Source organism: Festucalex cinctus, chromosome 12, assembly GCF_051991245.1.
Source record: "Festucalex cinctus isolate MCC-2025b chromosome 12, RoL_Fcin_1.0, whole genome shotgun sequence".
In the NCBI taxonomy this organism is placed as follows: Eukaryota; Metazoa; Chordata; class Actinopteri; order Syngnathiformes; family Syngnathidae; genus Festucalex; species Festucalex cinctus.
Genome location: NC_135422.1, coordinates 5,663,913 through 5,684,662, shown reverse-complemented (window position 1 = coordinate 5,684,662; position 20,750 = coordinate 5,663,913). Strand labels below are relative to the sequence as shown.

At 40.6% G+C, this 20,750-nt stretch overlaps 1 protein-coding gene across 5 annotated transcripts in view; it reads left to right on the top strand.

Annotated features, from left to right (window-relative positions):
• kif26ab (kinesin family member 26Ab) overlaps window positions 1-20,750 on the top strand; it is an 83,679-nt gene that overhangs the window by 55,054 nt on the left and 7,875 nt on the right. For 4 of the 5 annotated variants that reach the window (XM_077538797.1, XM_077538798.1, XM_077538801.1 and 1 more), the window contains 7 exons: window positions 8,843-9,026; window positions 13,838-14,053; window positions 15,757-15,850; window positions 17,063-17,325; window positions 18,049-18,232; window positions 19,145-19,304; window positions 19,568-19,730. In XM_077538797.1, coding sequence (XP_077394923.1) covers window positions 8,843-9,026; window positions 13,838-14,053; window positions 15,757-15,850; window positions 17,063-17,325; window positions 18,049-18,232; window positions 19,145-19,304; window positions 19,568-19,730 — 1,264 coding nt within the window. Of the gene's footprint in view, window positions 1-5,544; window positions 6,224-8,842; window positions 9,027-13,837; window positions 14,054-15,756; window positions 15,851-17,062; window positions 17,326-18,048; window positions 18,233-19,144; window positions 19,305-19,567; window positions 19,731-20,750 lie in introns of those variants that run through there. The other variant, XM_077538800.1, reaches the window with a different exon arrangement.

The following is a 20,750-nucleotide window of genomic DNA, read 5'->3' as shown; positions in this document are numbered from 1 at the left end:
ACAACAAAAACACGTATAAATACGTCTTTGGGACACTTAGAACATTAAAAAAAACATATTTACACGTTAGTGGGAGAAAATGAGTTAAAGACCTTAGTGCAGCATGTTCGGTACGCACTGGACAGGATATTGTCCAGCTAACTGAAAATCTCATCCCTCACTGTCCGCTTTAACGGGGATTCATTTATCTATTTCTAATAAGTCTTAGCCTGGAGCTGTTGGGCTTTTTCCTGTGTAAACTGACACTGGATAGATGAGAGACTATGCACAAGCTGCAGGAAAACATGCAGGCAGTCAGTTAGAATCGTCCATGCTTGCAAATTAAAAGATTCGCTCAGCAACAGATAAGAATGTGATCTCTTTTCATATTTATTATCTGGGTTGTCATGTCAAAAATGATTACCGTAGTAAGATGTTTTTTTTTTTTTTCTTGGTTGGTGAAAAGTTGACTCATGAAAGTGAAATAGCAGATGTTTGCCACTTTGTTGAACACTCAAGGATGAGTGGTCGTGTTGATGATGTTGTGGTCTTAGACATTGTTTGTTTTTAGTGGATTAGGAAAAGGAAGTGAGAAAATAAATGTTTATACTGGTGGTCTCATGATTGCAGGTGAGCCCACAAAGAAGGATCATGACGCTAACCACACCTCATGTCTTTTTTTTGGTCTTCGTGACTCTTCAGGTTTTTGAATGAAGAATAGCATATTGTCGAGTGTACTATTGTCACAGGAATGTTTGAATGCATATAAACCACCTACAATCGCTAATAACAATATTGAGGCATTTACTTGCTAATGCAAGCACACATTGATCGCTTCAAAAGCAAATTAGGTTCCCCTTTATCTGACAATTAGCATAGATTTTAAACATAGAAGGCCAAAACATCCCCAATGAAAATTAAATTGCACTAATAAACTAGCCACTAGAGGGTGCTAGAACTGAACAAATGGAAATCAACCTGACATTTTTTAACAAATGTGTTCCTTTTAAATATTGTGAACATGACGACAACGATATTGCGGCAGTTTTAATGTCGCGATATCACGATATTGCCCTTATTGTGACATCCCTAGTATGAAGGGCGTTTGCAAACGTGGACGGTTAGTTTAGCGCTTGCTCGCTGCTAGGAAAGGCACGACATGAATGGATTTAAAACTTTACCAAAAGCGACAATGCAACCTTGGTTTTGCGTTGGCCAGTGAATGGTGATGAATCCTGGAGATTAAAGGAAGTTATTTTAAGATGAAAAGGAAAACCTTTCTGCAGGTTGACACGGCAGCATCAGTGTCTTCCACATATGTACATGTGATTTTTTTTCTTTTCTTTTTTTCTTTTTTTGAATTTTTTTGTGAATATGAGGCTTGGATTCAGGATTCAGTTTTAACTCATTCACTCCCAGCCATTTTCACAGAAGCAATCCCGTTCGCTCCCGGCTGTTTTACTGGATTTTGACTGATTTTGCAAGGCGCACAGAATATTGTGTTTGATTGCTATAAAGGCACCTATCAAAAGAAAGATTAAAGTCTCTTCTTTCATCAGAAAAAAAAGGTATTTCTATCTGTTTCCATTTTGCAGCAATTAAGCATTAGAAGAGAGCTAAGTTTAATCAATTTTCACAAATCTATTCAAAATTGTAAGTAATTTATTTTTTTTCTAGATGGCCCTGGTTGATCTCCTTTGCTCTGCTGCCACCTGCTGGCCATTTGTGTAATAACTACAATTTCTGCAACCGTTCTTTGCAGTTGAAAGGCTGCATAAAAGCCTTCTGTATGCTCCAGCATAAAAACAAAAACGTATAAATACGTCTTTGGGACACTTGGAACATAAAAAAACGTATTTACACGTTATTGGGAGCAAATGAGTTAAATGGTAAATGAATATGCAAAAACACATTTGATGTATGGGTCCAGACACTTGTGATTAACCTCAATTAATTGCTTCATGTAAATCTTTACTGGCTGGACTTCCTTCCTGCTGCAAAATCTTGGGTGTATCTACATGATGTATGCGTGAACATGTCATGAATGCTGATTCACCACCGAAGCGTAGCGTCGGTTGGGTCATGTTCCGGTTGACGTGGCATCATGGCCAAATTAGGCCAGCACAGATATGCAAATTTGCCACATTTGGAGAAGAGCCAAAAGTCTGCATTGTTTGAGTGTGGCGCATTGTGTAGCTCTCGTTTATTTTGTGCTACTTTTATGTTATTTCCCCTGCACATCTTTGGGCCAAAAGGGTGTTTGATCGAGTCAAGGGCAGCCCATCAATAAGACACTGTGTAGTGATTTTAGCTCAGGGGAGGTTTCCTCCTATTGATTCTCCAAAACACAGCATCTCACCTTAAATACTAGCGCACATCCTCCTCCGTCAATCCTGAGCATCTGCTGATATAGCATTTTGGCATCCTATCCAGCTACCAACACGCTTTTGTGAGCCAGTAGAACACCGGAATGTCTCCAAATGCGAGCAAGTCTGAATCATTGTGCCGTTGTCATTATGGCTGCGCAGTTGTGAGGCTGGCTGGAGCTCAGAATTCCCGTCTCCATTCATGAAGAGCCATGCTGGACAGCTAATCAGCTGCACTGCGAGCGTGTGTTGTTCACAGTCTGATATCGCTCTCGCTGATCTGAGCCCTGCATGTCTACAAAGGGACAACAAAGAAAAAAAAAAAAAGGGAGAATCACCGAAAGGAAATGTCAAGGATAGAAAACGTGGCCAACATGGTCATTAGCTTACCTGAAGATCTGTACAGCTGGCGTGGGGAACACAGACAAATTTGCACAAACAAGGCACCGCATTTTCCGCACTATAAGGCGGACCTCATTATAAGGCGCACCTTCAATGAATGACATATTTTACACATTTTTCCATATATAAGGCGCTACAGTAGAGGCTGGGGTTACGTTGTGCATCCATTAGATGGTGCTGTGCTAAAGGGAATGTCAACAAAACAGTCATATAGGTCAGTCAAACTTTATTAATAGATTACAAAGCAGCTTTCTGACAACTCCATTCACTCCCAAAATGAATAAACAGCTGTTTTATTATTTTCTCTGAGGTAAAGTATTAGTATTAGCTAGCGATCCAAGATGGCGGGATCTTCTGCGCATGCAGATCGTGCAGGGTCACCGATAGCGTCTTGACAGCGAGACCTGTTGCGGCTCAATATTGATCCATATATAAGGCGCACTGGATTATAAGGCGCATGGTCAGCTTTTGCAAAAATTGAAGGCTTTTAGGTGCGCCTTATAGTGCGGAAAATGCGGTAATTGGTGCTAGAAGCTAATGATTGTCTGGAGCTGAGGAATTTCTCTTGGTAATTTGACAAAGGTTGAAAAGCTTGTTGATACCATTATAGCAGGCAAAAGTGAAGCCTTGAAATGGGGGCAGGCCAAACACTGCCATTCCGCTAGCACTCTCTGCTCCTTTCTTCCCAACCGCGACTCCTTCCATAAGAGAGGTGCCTTTTGAACAAAGAGGATTTTTCTTTACATCCCTCTTTCTTTTTGGCTCATTTCTATATGCAGCAATCAGTATCTGTCCCTGAGGTCTGTTCAGTAGGAGACAGTGATGAAGCTGAAATGCTATCAGGGCACTTCCAACTGTGGCCGCTGCCAATTATGACGTCATCTTGACATATAACACTTGAAACCCCACCAAAGGGGAGAAGCATTAGTCTAATAATGAATGGTTAGCCTGTCCGTGTGACCAATGTCCACATTAAGGTTTTCTTCCATGTGGATGTTTGGCAATCAGGACCCAACAGGATACAGTGGAATTGGAAGCATGTGGCAAAGCTAGAGGGGGAGCGACGAGTCCTGCACTTTGAAATAAGCCCCTGAGGCAAATTAAGTTGGACACGCTACAAAACAGCACAGAGAAGCGTGCGGAGGTTTGGTGGAAGCGAAAGGTTACGTGATACATCAAACCGCTTCATTACAATTCTGTGCTCGGCAAATAGGTAGGCAGGGGTCGGGATTTTTATTTATTTTTTCTTTCCTTCTCTGCTTCCATAGTCAATCCATCCAAGTTCATAAAAGGGGCACTGTGTCAGATTGGGCGAGGTGCAGAGAGAGTGTGTATTTGTGATGAATGTTCTTTCATCTGGCAGCGCTCACACTCACTCTGTCGGGCGCTCTCCAACAAGACCGTTTGGTCGGCGGCCCAGGGAGCTCCGTGCTAAATTGGCAGCCCGGGGAATACAGGGCGCTCTCGCCCACGCGCTGGCTTTCATTCTCCTTTTTCTACCCTTGACCGTTGACTGACTGCACTCATTCTCACGGCCCAGCATCAATCTGTCGCTCGATGATGTCATTCGCTCAGTGTCTTTGCTGCCTCGCTCTTATTTAGTCGTATGGCTTATTCCGGTTATCCGACCTAGGCGAAACCTATGTAGGGCGAAAACTCCCAAAATAATAAAAAAAAAATGACGAAATAAGTAAACAAATAAATAAAAGGGAAAATAAAAACGGATAGAAAAATATAATTAAAAAATGTAATTCAACATATAATTATTAATGGAAATAAAAACCTATATAATGGTAAATAAAATAAAGTAAAAATAAATACACTTAATAAAATCTAAATGGAAATATATATATATATATATATATATATATATATATATTATTCAGTAATTTTTAAATTATATTTTTTATATCCGTTTTTATTTTCACTTTAATTAATTAAAGTGAATTAAATTATACATAATTAAATTAATAATTATAAAAATAATAATAATTAAATAAATATATGTGAGAGCAGTGTTTTCTATTTATTTATTGATATTTAATTCTATTTCTATATTTATTTTTGTATTTATTTCTATATTTATTTTTGTATTTATTTTTTGAATATCGTTTTTTTATTACTGTATTTATTTTTACTTTATATTTACCGTTATATAGGTTTTTATTTCCATTAATATATATATATATATATATATATATATATATATATATATATATATATATATATATATATATATATATATATATATTTCCATTTAGATTTTATTAAGTAATTTTTAAATAATATTTTTTATATCCGTTTTTATTTTCACTTTAATTAATGAATTAATAAATAAATAAATAAATTAAGTCATTTATTTTAAATTTGGCAGTTTTGGTCCTCCATATATCTGTGCATCTAATCCTTATAATTAATAACACCTAGTTGATTACATCCTGCAACAATGGCAAAAATAATGTGCATATAATATATGTAGTGACTAACCACACCATCACACTGACATGCATGTACTGTAGGCATGCTAACCAAATCTGTTTGAAGTGTGGGACCCTAAAAGAAGCGCGAGGGCTCCTGCGTGTGCATTAAGTATTCATCTGACGTGCAGTGGGGTGCACTGCATGCGTGTGCGCGTGTTGGGGTTATCGGAGCCCGCGCGTGTGTGCGTCGAGAGAAAAACAGTCCTCCCAAATTGCGCCGCAAGCAGCCAGGAATCGAGGGAGCTGACACTCCGTCTGGTTGTTGAAGGGAAAAGGGGATGGGCTGGGGAAGAGAGAGCGAGAGAGAGAGAGGACAACTGCCAGAATTTCTCCGGTAGTAGAGGGAGCGAGAGGCAGAGTAGGAATTCTCCTCATTGTCAGCCAGTCAGTGGAAATCTCGCAGCCCAGCCAGGCATGCTGATTCCTGCATGTGAGCAACGCAGACTCTGGGAAGGACGCGGTCTTCGGATGGGGATTAACCGTGCAGCCTGTGATGTGAATGCAGAATGGATGTGAGTGAAGGGGCGGAGAGCAAAACTGTGTGGAGACTGTTGCTGGATTCTTGAATCTTTGGACGGCGGCGGAACTTTTTCGGGGGCAGAGGGATGGAAAGCTTTAGAAGTGCTTTAGTGGCGCGTGAAATGAGGGGACGCTCAGTCTCGTCCTGACCCCCCCTCATTTCCTCCTTCTAAGAAGACCTCCCTCCACCTCACACACTGGGTGCTCTTCCAGTTTGCCCCATTCTGTCCTGCAAGGTCGCCTCCTCCTCCTTCCTCCTCTGCATCGTCTTCTCTCTGTGAAATCAGGTGGACCCTCCTATGATTGCCATCGGAGTAAAAAGGACCCCCGGCCCCGCCTCGCTCGCTTCTCGCCAGAATGTGGCGGCATATCGAATGTTCAAGTAATGGAGAGTGCTGACAACACAGACATGGACTGCAAAGTTGAACTCTATCAGTTGTCTTTGAGCGTACTCTAGATAATGGATTGGAAAGAGCTGTAAGTATTCCATCGCAGCGTTCCTTCTAACTTTGTTTTATTTGCGGTAGATCGGAGACCATTTCTGCTTTGATCGTTTCTTGCAAATCGCACACAAACTGGCACCATTGCCACAGTGTTGGGAGTGAACAGGTGGACAAGCCGCCTGAGCACGTCCTCACCGCTTATTTTCCATTGACTGATCATGGCCAAGAAAGAGAGATGAGGGGAGCGAGAGAGGAAGTGACAAGCCATTCATTTCATTTTGCGTTTCCTGTGCATTAGTTGGGTGAAAAAACAATAAATCACTTTTTTTTTTTTTTTTTTTGTGCAGCTTTAGATTGCAAAAACAGCACACTGGTCACAGCAATTATAAATCAATATTTTTGTGTTTCCTGTTGCTTTGTGATGATTGATGGCAGAATATAGCGGATGCAGAATAACGAGTGGGAGAGTGCGATGTAGTTTCTTTCGTTTCACCTCACATTCACCTCCACCGCCATCATTTTTTTTTTCATCCGCGCAATCCAGCCGGCGTGCTATCACACATCGGCAACTCCCCGGAGAAAACCGTCTCCTGTAGCCCCCTTGGATGCAATAATTATTCCATCAGCCGCCAGCGTGTTTCCCTGATTGTGCTCAAGGGCCGGCGCTGCAGGGGGGGCCGTACAGTGGAGAGGTGAGGGATGACGGGAGTTGGGGCGGTGGTGGTTGTCACTCCAGGACACAAGGGAGGGGGGCTGTGTTTTTGGCAGTGGCCCGCCCAGTCCTGTGCAGAGGAGCCCTGAGGAGGACTAATGGGGTTTGCTTGTTCGCGTTGGTACACGCGTCTGTTGCTTCACCCCATGTGGCTGCCCAACAATAATTACAGATAAAAAGAGTACCGATAATATGAGTGAATTTTGGAAGTATTGCTCTCACTGTGACCTTGCATTTCCAGTTGGGGTATGAGTTGATCCGAATAGATACCTCTGCTGGGTCTGCAGGGAATATAGACAAACTTAGAGGAAGAAGTTGATGGGCCAGACAGTTGGCCTTGTCTGACTCTTGCTGCGAGGCAGACAGCAATTAGAGGACTTTCCAAAACGGGGCTTATGTTACATCAGTTTTAAGGTGATAGTTCTCAGCGTGATTCTTTTGTAAATATAAGTAGTTATGACAAATGCGGTTTACTTTTATATTGTTCCTCCAATGACACCGGGGAATAATTTTGGGGGAAAAAAATCTGTTGATTTAGACTTTTATGATGATTAAAACTAAAATCATTTTTCTAGCAAGTTTTTTTTTCTCTACAGCTTACCCTCCAGATAAGCAAAATTCCACTGATTAGCTGCAGTAAGACTGTAGTAAGAAGTATAGAAGTACTATCAATATATGTAAACAGAAAGTTAGCATATAGTATGAATTGTAGCAATGGACATACTGTTGTAAAATCGATTTTGTTTTATGGTATATTTTTCTTAAGTTTTCAATGCTTGTAACGATTCTATTTTAGTGTTTTATTTACATAAATACTTTTGTCCCCTATATTTTTAAGAAAATGGGGATCCTATAGCTCAAAAACTTGTTATATAGAAAATTGAGATCATTTTTGGATTTCACACACACACAAAAAACAAAAAAAAAACAACCAAAAAACTGTCAAGCCAAACTCAACAAAAATTGTGTTCCCCAGTGTTATTGGTGCTAGCCTACTTGGTTTGGCTAAGTTGAAAAAACAAGCAAACAAACAAGTATGTTCACAACACTGCATGTTCCTCTTTGAGTAATAAGAAAGGAGGTTATTATGTGTTGTAATTGTCCCAGGGGAGAGTCTTCCAATTGTCGTTATTGTTCCACGTCTGTGTTTGTTTGATCCAGATAAAATCAATGCTCTTCGCAGCTATGTCAATACTAAGCAATGATAGTCCCTTGAGGGAGGTAAAATGTAAGAATCGGCTCTGAAAAAGGCGCACCTTTTCCTGGTAATGGATTCTTGTGAATTTGCTCTCTTGGGGAAACGAGAAAACTTGTTGGCCTTCTGGTTATTACACAATATGTTTTGTCTCTTGTGGCAGAACACATTGGAAAATGGAAAGCTACACATGTACAAACTCAATTGACTCCCTTTGCTTCTGTAAAGACTTTTTCAGATATGATATTCATTAGTGATAATCCGATATGGTTTTTTTCAAGGCCGATACCGATACAGATTATTTGTAGTCAAGTCGGCCGATAACCGATATTTCAAGCCGATATTCATTTGCAGTAAAATGGGGGGGGGGGGGGGGGGGGGAATTCTTTCAAACTATATATAATTTCTCACTGAGTAACAAATTCATGTGAATGTAGCTCATTTGGGGTTTTTGTTAAGGTTCATAAAAACGTTTCAAAAAGATTTTCGCGGTGAAAAATTGTGTGAATATGTTCCAAATGTGCATTCGACAAATAAAAACTGACTGCGAACATCTTACAAATCCTGATGAAAACCCCAAATTCGCTACGTCCGCAAGTATTCCCTGCTCAGTGAGCTTTATCGGCCTTCAGATTAAAAAAATGGCCGATGCCGATATTTGTCAAAATGCCAAATATCGGCGCCGAGAATCGGCCCGGCCGATTATCGGTCTATCCCTAATATTCATTGTCCTTGTTTCCTTGCAGGGCAGCTCAGAAGCTGAACCTGTCCTCCAAGCGGAAGAAGCAGCAGCCTTCCCTGCTCCACCCACAGGAGCCCTCCATCTACCCCACCAACTTTAGTGGCATCCTGCAGGTGTCGTCCCCACCCGCCCCACCATGCCTGCTCCGCGCCGTGTCCAAAGTGAAAGAGAATCCGGGGATGGGAAAGGTAAGACACCACCCTCAGAATTATCTTTATTGGCCATCGGGGATGTCACGATAAGGACAATATCATGATATCGCGATATTAAAACTGCCACAATATCGTCGTTCATCATGTTCACAATATTTAAAAGGAACACATTTGTTAAAAAAAAGTCAAGTTGATTTCCATTTGTGCAGTTCTAGCACCCTCTAGTGGTTAGTTTATTAGTGCGATTCAATTTTCATTAGGGATATTTTGGCCTTCTATGTTTAAAATCTATGCTAATTGTCAGCTGAGGGGAACCTAATTTGCTTGTGAAGCGATCAATGTGTGCTTGCATTACCAAGTGCCTCAATATTGTTAGTGATTGTAAGGTGGTTTATGTACAAAAGCACAATAGTTTTTTTTTAATTTTTTTTTTAGTATGAGCTCATTTTTACAATATTGTGATCTTTTTAAAATATTGCCAACACCCCCACAATATCGGGATAATTATCGTATCGTGATGTTTGGATATCGTTACATCCCTATTGGCCATAATAAGGAATTCGTCTTAACAGTCATAACCACATGAAAAATGAGTTTGATTAACCTGATGAGAAAATGGCAAAGGGGGAAATGAGGAAAAAAAAAACCCAATTCAATCTATGACCCTATAGTTATTTAAAACCATCACACACATTGATAAGGCTACAAAACTCTTCTAGGTTAGCAGTTATAGCAATTTTCTATACAGAAATGTCATGGAGCAGAGTACTTTGGAGAATGTGCTTTCAAACTTGTTCTGCTGTTATTAACTCATCCACTCGCCGCCATTTTCACAGAAGCAACCCCGTTCGCTCCCGGCTGTTTTACTGGATTTTGACTGATTTTGCAAGGCCCACAGAATATTGTGTTCAATCGCTATAAAAGCATGGACCCTATCGAAAGAAAGATTAAAGTCTCTTCTTTCATCAGGAAAAAAAAAGTATGTTTCTATCTGTTTCCGTTTAGCAGCAATTAGCATGAGAACAGAGCTAAGTTTCATCAGTTTTCACAAATCTATTTAAAATTGTAAGTAATTTAGCATTTTTTCTAGATGGCCCTGGTTGATCTCCTTTGCTCTGCTGCCACCTGCCGTTTGTGTAATAACTACCATTTCTGCAACTGTTCTTTGCAATTGAGAGGCTGCATCAAAGCCTTCTGTATGCTCTAGCATTAAAAAAAAAAACGGAAAAAAAACGTATAAATACATCTTTGGGACACTTACAACATTAAACAAAAAAAACATATTTACATGTTATTGGGAGCAAATGAGTTAATAGCCCATAAAGTCTAAAAGTATGGTCATAAGTTGATAATCCTCCTCTTCAATGTTTTATGAAGTAGTGAGACTTGTTGTCACACCAGGAAGTAGCATGCTAGCAAGTAAAAAAAAAAAAAAAAAAAAAGCCCACAGTCGAGAAAACATGACCTCATTGCTATGCTTGAGGTAAATATACACAAGACACAAGAGGGGAAAAGCTGGGTGGAGACTAGAGACACACTCGACAACATGCTGAAGGCAGTTTGCTGTGGCCCAAACGCTCATTCTGATAAGCCTGCAGGAATGTATTGAATTCACTCATTTGTGAAACCAGCACTGGCAAAAGACTACCTCAAATTGCAATTGCTAGCTGCACCGTGCGCCCATGAAAACCAAACTGGTAGCAATGGAGCAATCATTAAAGAAAGCTGTGTAAACACATCACTCTTCCTTTGTGGTTTATTGGCTATTGTTTGTCTACGCTGACGTCCTGTATTTAGAAATCAGAAGTCCCCGAACAAGATTCGGTCCCACCTGGGTAGGAAGCGCTTGCTTTTTTTTTGTGCCAGACATCCAGACAGTCGGGCCGTTTATTGTGAATTTCAATTTCCCAGGGAGACACACGAAGTCTGTGTTGTAAACAAGCCCAAAACTGAGGTAAACTGTGCATCTGTGCACCCGAAGGGGTTCTTTCCAAAGAGGTGATTAACATTTATGGCATTGTTAGAAGTGTGTTAAGCTGGGTTATAATTCTAAAACGATTGTATTTGTTTGTTTTCTGTCTGTGCTAACCTATATTTCGATTGTCGATTGCCTAATAGCGACTGCATCCACTAACTTTCTCCTTGTTAGGACCTCGTTTAAATTGTTCCACTGTGTCAATGCAAAAGTGGGTCACATCTACGTTTGACTTAGGCACAGTGTTGATTTGGGGATTGCCAAACCACACTAATGGACTTGTTGGGGGGATTTCGGGGCAGTGAACCAGGGGCCATTAGCACGGCAGTTCTGAGGTGTGAAAGTACTGGAGCCATTCCTCTGTGGCCTCAAACGTAACATAAATATACATAACATAAATATAACGGAGGCATTTGCTTGGCTGGTAGCCTCCGCGTGAGATGCTGCAGTCATGTGGAAGCCCTCTTTAAATGTCAAGGCAAATGTAATATTTTCAACATATGCACACGTCAGTCATGGCAACAGCTCCCCTGCTGAGTGGAAGGCATGCACTGTGCAAGAAAGCTATTTCCAGACACATTGTTTTAGAGCCCTGGTGCCTGAAGGTGCTGGAGTACAGTATTTTATTTTATTTTTTTAACCATAGTGGCTTTTATGCAGGGTTAAAGGCCATAGTATGGGGCAAACTGGTCAGAAAGTCAGCACTTTGATATAGCATCCTATCAAGCATCCTTTCCGAGCCACTGCTCCTTCTAATTGACTCTACCCTTCCAATGAATGACATTTCAAAATATTTTAAAGCTGCACCCTTACCACAATTGGGTTTAAAGTGAATTGATACTGAAAGAGAGTGAGACATAGATGGCAGCTACAATTAAAAGACTGCAGTAATGTCATCGTGCAATTAATTCAGCTAAACTACCCAATTTAATTATGGTAAAATCCTGTGAGTAGCACTCGTTTTTTTTGGGGGCCGAAAATTCCAAATAAAAAGTATTATACAGGGGAATTAATGACAAAAACAAACAACCATTTTTTTTCACATTAATTTTTATGTTTACCGTTACCTAGGGATTATTAAAAATTAGGGATGTTCAATACCACTTTTTTTCAGACCGATACCGATACTCAGACCCTCAGTACTCACCGATACCGATGCCAACTGCCGATACCAGGAGTACATTTTGACAAATAAAAAAAAATCACGAAAAGATATTTTTAAACAAATATATTTCCTTTAATTTTGACAAAAAAAAACAAACAGCACAGTCACTCTTCAATAGTCTTAACGCTCAAAATAAAACACAAAAATGCTCTTTTAGTTTAAGATTCACAATTTTGAAGTATTTCCAAACCGGTGAAGTTTTGGTGAAAAACTGCTGCAAGCTAGCGCCACTTACAGGCAAGGAGGACTCACTTAACGTCTTCCCCCTCTGCCATCAGTCGCTTTTTTTTTTGCAAGGTCCACAGAATATTGTGTTCTATTGCTATAAAAGCATGGAACCTATCAAAAGAAAGATTAAAGTCTCTTCTTTCATCAGGAAAAAAAAAGTATGTTTCTATCTGTTTCCATTTTGCAGCAATTAAGCATTTTAAGAGAGCTAAGTTTCATCAATTTTCACAAATCTATTCAAAATTGTAAGTAATTGAGCTTTTTTTCTACATGGCCCTGGTTGATCTCCTTTGCTCTGCTGCCACCTGCTGGCCGTTTGTGTAATAACTACCATTTCCGCAACCGTTCTTTGCAGTTGAGAGGCTGCATCAAAGCCTTCTGTATGCTCTAGCATAAAATAAAAAAATAAATAAAAAACGTATAAATACGTCTTTGGGACACTTAGAACATTAAAAAAACGTATTTACACGTTATTGGGAGCAAATGAGTTAAGGGTGATTTTGGATGGGTGTATAATACCTTAACTGCTTTTTTTTTAAATCGTTTTCAGCAGTTTATTTATGTATTTATTTGTTTGCTTATTTATAGAAGAGTATTAAAACCCAAAAGCAGCGTTTTGTATATCTGAAAAGTTTATTATATCTGGATGGACGGATGGATATTGCGCAAGTGGGACCACACCCACATAGATTTGTATACTTTTCAGTTGTGCAGCACATTAGCAATAATAATTACTGCAAATTATACTAAACTGACACCCGCTCATCCTCAGTAACCATGGCGATTAGGTGGACAACATCTCTCTTGGTGATATAGAATATGGTCAGGCATGATGGCGGCCTATGCAATGTGCTACTGTGGACCCTAAAATTGTCGTTTTGGAAGCTGTTCATGTCGATTTTTCCAATCACAAACAGCAAGAGGGGAAGGAGGTGAGAAGTAGGAAGAGTGAGTAGGTGCTATGGGGGGGATTATGCTTGTGCTCTCCCATGCTGGTGAACTTCCCCTCGTCCAGAAAAACACCCCGCTGGAGCGCTAATCCCCTCGCATGGCACTTGCTTCACACACATTCGTCTGCAGCACTCTATGCCTTGACTTTCAATGCGCACCTTGCCGCCTGGCGCCGACACCATTAGGCATTAAGCTGACCTGTCGGGTTTGCCAGTCAATGTTGCATTGAGTGTTTCCATGGAAACCTTTGGTGTCCATCAACTCTCATACAGATGACGTGATGTTAATGTACAATGTGGCACTGAGCTTTTGGAGGCTGAGCTATATTCTGAATGTCGATGTAATTTATTCTCTTTTGTCATCACTAGAAGCACAAAGATGAGCAATGTAGCCTGTAATTTTTCTTCCTCTGTGGTGAATCTGAAAACGCGTTCTTGCTCTTTGTAGACAGGCCTGGCCATTTTTCACGCTTTGTTACTTTATAATTGAACCTGTCCTTTTGTCTCCCTTGCTATTTGTGTTCTCTAGGTCAAAGTGATGATGCGCATTTGTCCGTCTTTGGAGGCGACGGACTCGTCCGAGTCTCAATCCTTCTTGAAAGTGGACAGCAGGAAAAAGCAGGTCACCCTCTACGATCCCGCATCCAGTCCGCCGCACTCAAGTTCAGGACACAGACGCTCCGCCACTGTTGCTGTCCCAAAGATATTCGCCTTTGATGCTGTGTTTACCCAAGACGCCTCACAAGTAAGTACACACTGCGTGTGTCATTGTGGACAGAAGCGGCCAACGTGGAGTAAACATTGTTGACCGGCAAATTCGTTCGAGAGTATTTGCAAATACGTTAGAGGGTATTTGCAAGTAAGTTCTGCGAATACGGTTGAATGTATTTGCGAATACATTAGAAATTATTGCAATACGTTTGAACGTATTTGCGTGTACGTTCAAACGTATTTCCAAGTAGGCCTTACATTCAAATGCATTAAAAAGTACCTTCTGAAAATAAGTTTGAACGCACTTGCAAAAATATTCTGCAAATACAGTCGAACGTATTTGCAAATAAGTTTGAATGTATTTAACTTATTTGCTCCCAATGATGTGTAAATACGTTTTTTTAATTTTCTAAGTGTCCCAAAGACGTATTTACATGTTTTTTATGCTAGAGCATACAGAAGGCTTTGATGCAGCCTCTCAACTGCAAAGAACGGTTGCAGAAATGGTAGTTATTACACAAACGGCCAGCAGGTGGCAGCGGAGCAAAGGAGATCAACCAGGGCCATCTAGAAAAAAAAGCTCAATTACTTACAATTTTAAATAGATTTGTGAAAACTGATGGGGGCAGTTTTACCAGTGTGGGTAAAACAGCTGGGCCTTTTAAGCCCTCTGGGGAATGCTTTGAATCCACTCCTGTTATATCTAACCTCGCTGCTATATCTAATGTCAGTCATTGGGAAGCATACCTACTAAAATAAAAGACAAACGGTCGGATACACGTTTACTATATAGTGGAGCAATTTTACGCCATCAGTTGTTACTCCAAAAGTTCCCCATGTTGCGGGAAACTTTTAATAAATGCAAGTGCAAATAAAAGTATCATCACTCAAATAGAATTCATCGCTGTAATGGAGAGAGATCCTCCATCATTTTTTTTTTAGAACAAGTGTTTGCTTAAAGGGATACTTTACTTATTTAGCCATTTTTGGCAGTCAAACATTAATATTTTGTCTATAATAAATTTGATACTTTCATTATTTTTCACGTACAATTAGTACCTTTAAAAACACATTTTGCAACTTGCTGTCGACTGAAAATGACATCACAAGGGCTCAGGTAACCAATCACAGCTCACCTGTTTTCTAGGTTTGGTCATGTGACATTCACAAGCTGAGCTGTGATTGGTTACTTGAGCCCTTGTGATGTCATTTTCAGTCGACAGCAAGTTGCAAAATGTGTTTTGAAAGGTACTAATTGTACGTGAAAAATAATGAAAGTATCAAATTGATTATAGACAAAATGTCAACTTTTTATTGCTATAATGGGATAAATAAGTGAAGTATCCCTTTAAGTAAGCTGCTGATAGTTTAAGCTGAAAACGGTTTTACTGCAGAGCTGAGGCCAACAGGCTCGACGGTGCCGCTGGGACTGCACTGCTGGTGGCTAACTGTATGAGCAAGCTGCTGTGCTGTTAGAGATCTTGTTTGCTGTATGATGTATGGGAAAGGGGGGGCCTGTGCTGCACAAGCGCTGCCCCAGAGGGTCTATAGTAAAACAAATTGAAAAAAATGAATAACGCATTAAAGCATGCATACACACCAGAGCAATGAAAAATACTGAAGATTTGGTTAACCAATGCCAGATAAATGTTCATTTAAAAGGCTGTTTGTTGATGTATTGTTGGTTCCTATGTGGCTGTAAATTTACTTGAGTGCTGGATATTTTTTTTCCCACAGGCTGAGGTGTGCTCAGGTACAGTAGCGGAGGTCATCCAGTCAGTGGCGAATGGCGCAGATGGGTGCATCTTCTGCTTTGGACAAGTTAAGCTTGGTAAGGTGATGATTAATATTGCAATTGTCATTTAATATAGATTTTTTTCCCATTTATATTTTAACAAACACAAGCAATAAAGTAATCTGTATCATTATGAACAATATAAAATTCATAAAAAATGAACCATGAATTAATATAATCTTAACTTATTTAAATGAGTTTTTCCAATGTAACAAACACTTCGAATCGCAGTCTTTTATGCATTAAAAATTCTACCAAACAAGTATGGCAGAAATGTAAGTCAGCAAATCAGATTACAACAATGATGCAAACAAAACTGTGACTTTATCACTTCAACTTTTCATTTTCTCATGGAATAATAATATGGGCTGCACCTCTTAACACTGACCTGATCGAGTCACTAAATACATAAACGATACATTGGCCTCCATACAGACATATAAGCTATATTTCGACTATACATATGTTTGTTATTGTCAGTCTGTGTGTGTGGTAATGCTTAGCCAGCTTAATGAACATTAAATCAAACCTTTAAGCAAACAGGCACTAAAGCTTTTGTACAGTATCAATGTTGTTTTTGTTACTTCGCTGTTGGCCTCTGACGCTGTCCTAGCATGAAGGGAGTTTGCAAAGTTGGACATTAGACTCGGAGAGATGAACTTTCCTAGGTTAGCTTAGCGCTAGCTAGCTCATACGACAGATAACGGATGGATTTAAAACTTGCAAACTTTGACATTGGACCCGCAGAGATTAACCTTCCTAGGTTAGCTTAGAGCTAGCTAGCTTATATGACAGATAACGGGTGGATTTAAAACGTGCAAAGTTGGACATTGGACCGGAGAGATGAATCTTCCTAGGTTAGCTTAGCGCTAGCTAGCTCATACGACAGATAACAGATGGATTTAAAACTTGCAAACTTGGACATTGGACCAGAGAGATGAACCCTCCTAGGTTAGCTTAGTGCTAGCTAGCTGGTATGAAAGAGAATGGATTGATTTAAAACTTGACCAAAAGCGAAATATCGACGGATTCTGCCGTTGGCCAGTGTATGACGACCAATCCAGGAAATTAAAGTAAGTTATTTTAAAGTAAGATTGAAAATGCATTGTCCGGATACAGTCTTTATTGGTACACTACGACATTCTTTTAATATTTCAATTTCATTCTTTTTGTCTCTGTAATAATCCGTTAGAATATTTGGCATTGATTCTTAAGGCATTGATTTCCTCTTCCTTTTTTTTTTTACAGGCAAGACGTACACTATGATTGGCAAAGACAGCTCCACCCAGACCTTAGGTGTTGTACCCTGTGCCATCTCCTGGCTCTTTAAACTCATCAACGAACGCAAGGAGAAGACGGGCACACGCTTCTCCGTCCGGGTGTCTGCGGTGGAAATCTTCGGGCAAGAAGAGGAGCTGAAGGACCTGCTGTCCGAAGTATCGACGGGGAGCCAGCAGGAGGGCCAGTCGCCAGGCATCCATCTCAGAGAGGATCCCATTTGTGGCACTCAAGTAAGAAGCGGCCAACGTTTGTAGTTTTTCTGAGGGTTTTATTGCATCTCTTTTGGGAAATGTTCCCTTCATGATCATCCACCTTCACAAATGTTTGGTTTATCGGATTTTGTTTCTCCCAGCTATTGTTGTCAGTTGTGCTCTATAGCATGTCTTCTTGCTCTAGATTTCCACCAAAGGCATCAAGCGCCTTATTGATGGCTTTCACTTGCCTTTGCGTTGACTCTCCTGTCAGCATCCACCAGCATCTATTACGTGTGCGTGAGCGCTTCTAAGCACAATAGAAGTATTATTGGGGGATGGTGTCTGCCTCTCACAGGTGTTGCTGTCAGATGTTTGGGTGAATGTGTATGTGCCCTCACTTCAAAGACAGCCCTTCTTCCGCTTAGCAGCCACATGGAGAGGTTCCTTTCATATTTCCTCTCTTTCTCTGTCACGTCCAACTTCATCATCATCCATGGTGACAGGCTTACCTCTGCTTCCTGCTGCACCATTACCTTTGCTAATCTTCCTCCCTCTGTGCACATATCTGCCGTTTTAATTGCCCCTGAGACTGGATCTAATGGGCAAGAATGTGTGCTGGGGTCCAATTAACCAGTATCCCTCTTTGTTCCTGTTCTTCTATTTCTAGGCTGTTCTTTTTCTCAAGCATCATGTGGTTTCTGTTGCTCACCATTTGCCTTTTTCTTTGAAACCCTCACCCCCCACCAAACCCTTCTACAGCTTCAGAATCAGAGCGAGCTTCATGCCCCGACAGCCGAGAAGGCGGCCTTCTTCCTGGATGCCGCCATATCGGCCCGCAGCACCAGCCGGCCCAGTGCAGACCAGGAGGAGCGACGCAACTCGCACATGCTGTTCACGTTGCACATTTACCAGTATCGCATGGAGAAGAGCGGCAAGGGAGGAAGTTAGTGTCACCTACTGTTCAATTCACTGGCACAGGGTCTCCCAAATGTTTTACAAATTTAGACCACTAAGTTACATAACCTGGGGATATACTGTGCATAAACGTATGGTAAAGACTACTGTTGTTCCGATACTGATACTGGTATCGGCTGAGGTGCCGATACTGCATTAAAACAGTGGTATCGGTATCGGTGACTACTCACAAGTAACATGCCGATACCATTAATTCCAATGCTAATATAGGATTTTGGATGCAGCATCTTGTGTCTTGTGCCGATCTAAGAAATCCAATTGGCCCTTGAATGCTCTGACCCAATAGCAGGACATCTTTTTCATGTTGAGGGAAAAAAAAAACTTAAGTATCGGTATGGTATCGGTATCGGCCGATACTGCAAAGCTTGGTATCAGTATCGGTATCGGGGGCCAAAAAACAACACGGAACAACACTAGTAAGGACCACAGAAGACAACAAGAAAATGATTCGAAAAGCCCTCTTGCCAACTGACGTTAAATCCCAGAAGTGGGGCTTCCATCAATATTGGGGGGAATATTGACCCATTTTGTTGACGATTGACGGGAAACTTCTAAAAGTTGACAAAGTTAGCATTGACGGAAGGGGGGAGTTTGTCCGTCAATGTAATCGTCAATCGGTCAATAAATTCGTCCATCCGTCAATGACGGACGTCCCATTTGCTGACGTATTGACGGAACATTGATGGATGTTCATTTTGCTGAGCAATCGACGAATGATGGATTGACGGTTTGGCTTGAAATATTGACCGACTGATGCTCAAAATTCATTGACATGTCCACCTCTGGTTAAATCCTCACCTCAAATAACATCGTGTAAGGAACTTTGCAGATGTGCCTGCGTATTACTCACTCTTTTCTCCCTCTGCCGTTTGCCCGTTAGTGACAGGTGGTCGAAGCAGACTACACCTCATCGACCTGGGGAGCTGTGAAAAAGTCCTGAGCAAAAGTCGAGACGGAGGGGGTGGAGCGTGTCTTTCTCTGAATGCATTGGGAAACGTCATCATGGCTTTGGCGAACGGAGCAAAACACGTACCGTACAGGTAAGAGCCCACTATTACTCACAGACGCCAAGATAAGTTCATTCCATGTGTCGTTGTATCAGTCAAGTCCCTGCGTGTTCCATTACGCTGTGCTTCTATTCATTTAGTTTGTGAAGTTAGCTTCTGACGACAGCCTTCACAGCTGTTGCAAAGATTTATTGATGTCACAAAACGAATTTCAAATGGCTTTCAAAATGTTGTCAGCTCATTTTATTGTCGTTGGAATTTATGACTCGTTTTCTAAGAATAATGTTCCCCTGTAGGGACAGCAAACTGACAATGTTGCTGAGAGAGTCCCTTGGCAACATCAACTGTCGAACCACCATGATTGCCCACATCTCCGATTCTCCGGTTAACTACGCCGACTCGCTCACCACGATCCAGCTGGCATCCCGCATTCATCGCATGAGGAAAAAGAAATCAAAGGTACTGGGATCGCTTCTTTGCCAGTCTAAATATTGATAGTGGCGGTAATGGACTGATTCTCTTAATGAGATTCCAGGCAGTAATGGTGCGTTTTTGAAAGAACGTTTACATTATGCAACAAGTCACTATCCCTGTTGTCAGATAACTAATCAGTGCAGAATAACTGTAATTGCACATTATGAGTGTTGCTATCATACTGCATAATGCAATTGAAATTAGATCCTCCATGATCCATGCCACAATTTCATTCTTTAAATAGGACGTCCTCCTGTAATTCTGGAGCTATTACGCAAATTAATGTGTAAATGCCTCCCCAAATGAAAGATTATCAGTGCAGTAACTCCGGAGGTAGTTTTTCCTCTGCTCCTCAAACACATAATCGTGTAATCAATACTACTGCCGAAGGCATTGTGCGATGCGTTTCTTTGTATTAGGGAAATATATGCGCCAGATAATTAGGTGCAATGACAGCATAAATTTATTCTGTAACGGTTCCAGGCATGATTACAATGTAGAGCACAGATGCGATTCATTTTTTTGACATTAATTTCTGTGTGACTATTGATGTGCACTTTTAACCTTGGGATAAACATGGACTGATAATTCCACAGGAATTAATTTTGCCTCAGTCTTGCTTTGATATTGACTGAATTGAGGGAATTAATACACTACTAATCAACTGGTTTCATAAGATCAGATTGGAGTCTTAGTACAGCCATCCTTTAACAGGGTTCCAATGGATTCTTAAAAAGTCTTAAAGGCAGTAAATCTTGGCGTGTAATGTATCAAGTCAATCTTTTGGAAAGTCTTAGAAAATGTTCACATATAATAAGTACATTTTTATGATTGAAATAGTGCCATATTTCAAAATAAACAAAAAAAAATACCGACTGACTCTCGTAATATCACGCAATCAGTCACGATAGCGTAACAAAAAAAAACAAAAACGATATGGTTTTAGCCATGACGCTTAAGAGCAGATGCATGTCACGACATGGGAACATTGTGAAGTTAGTATTA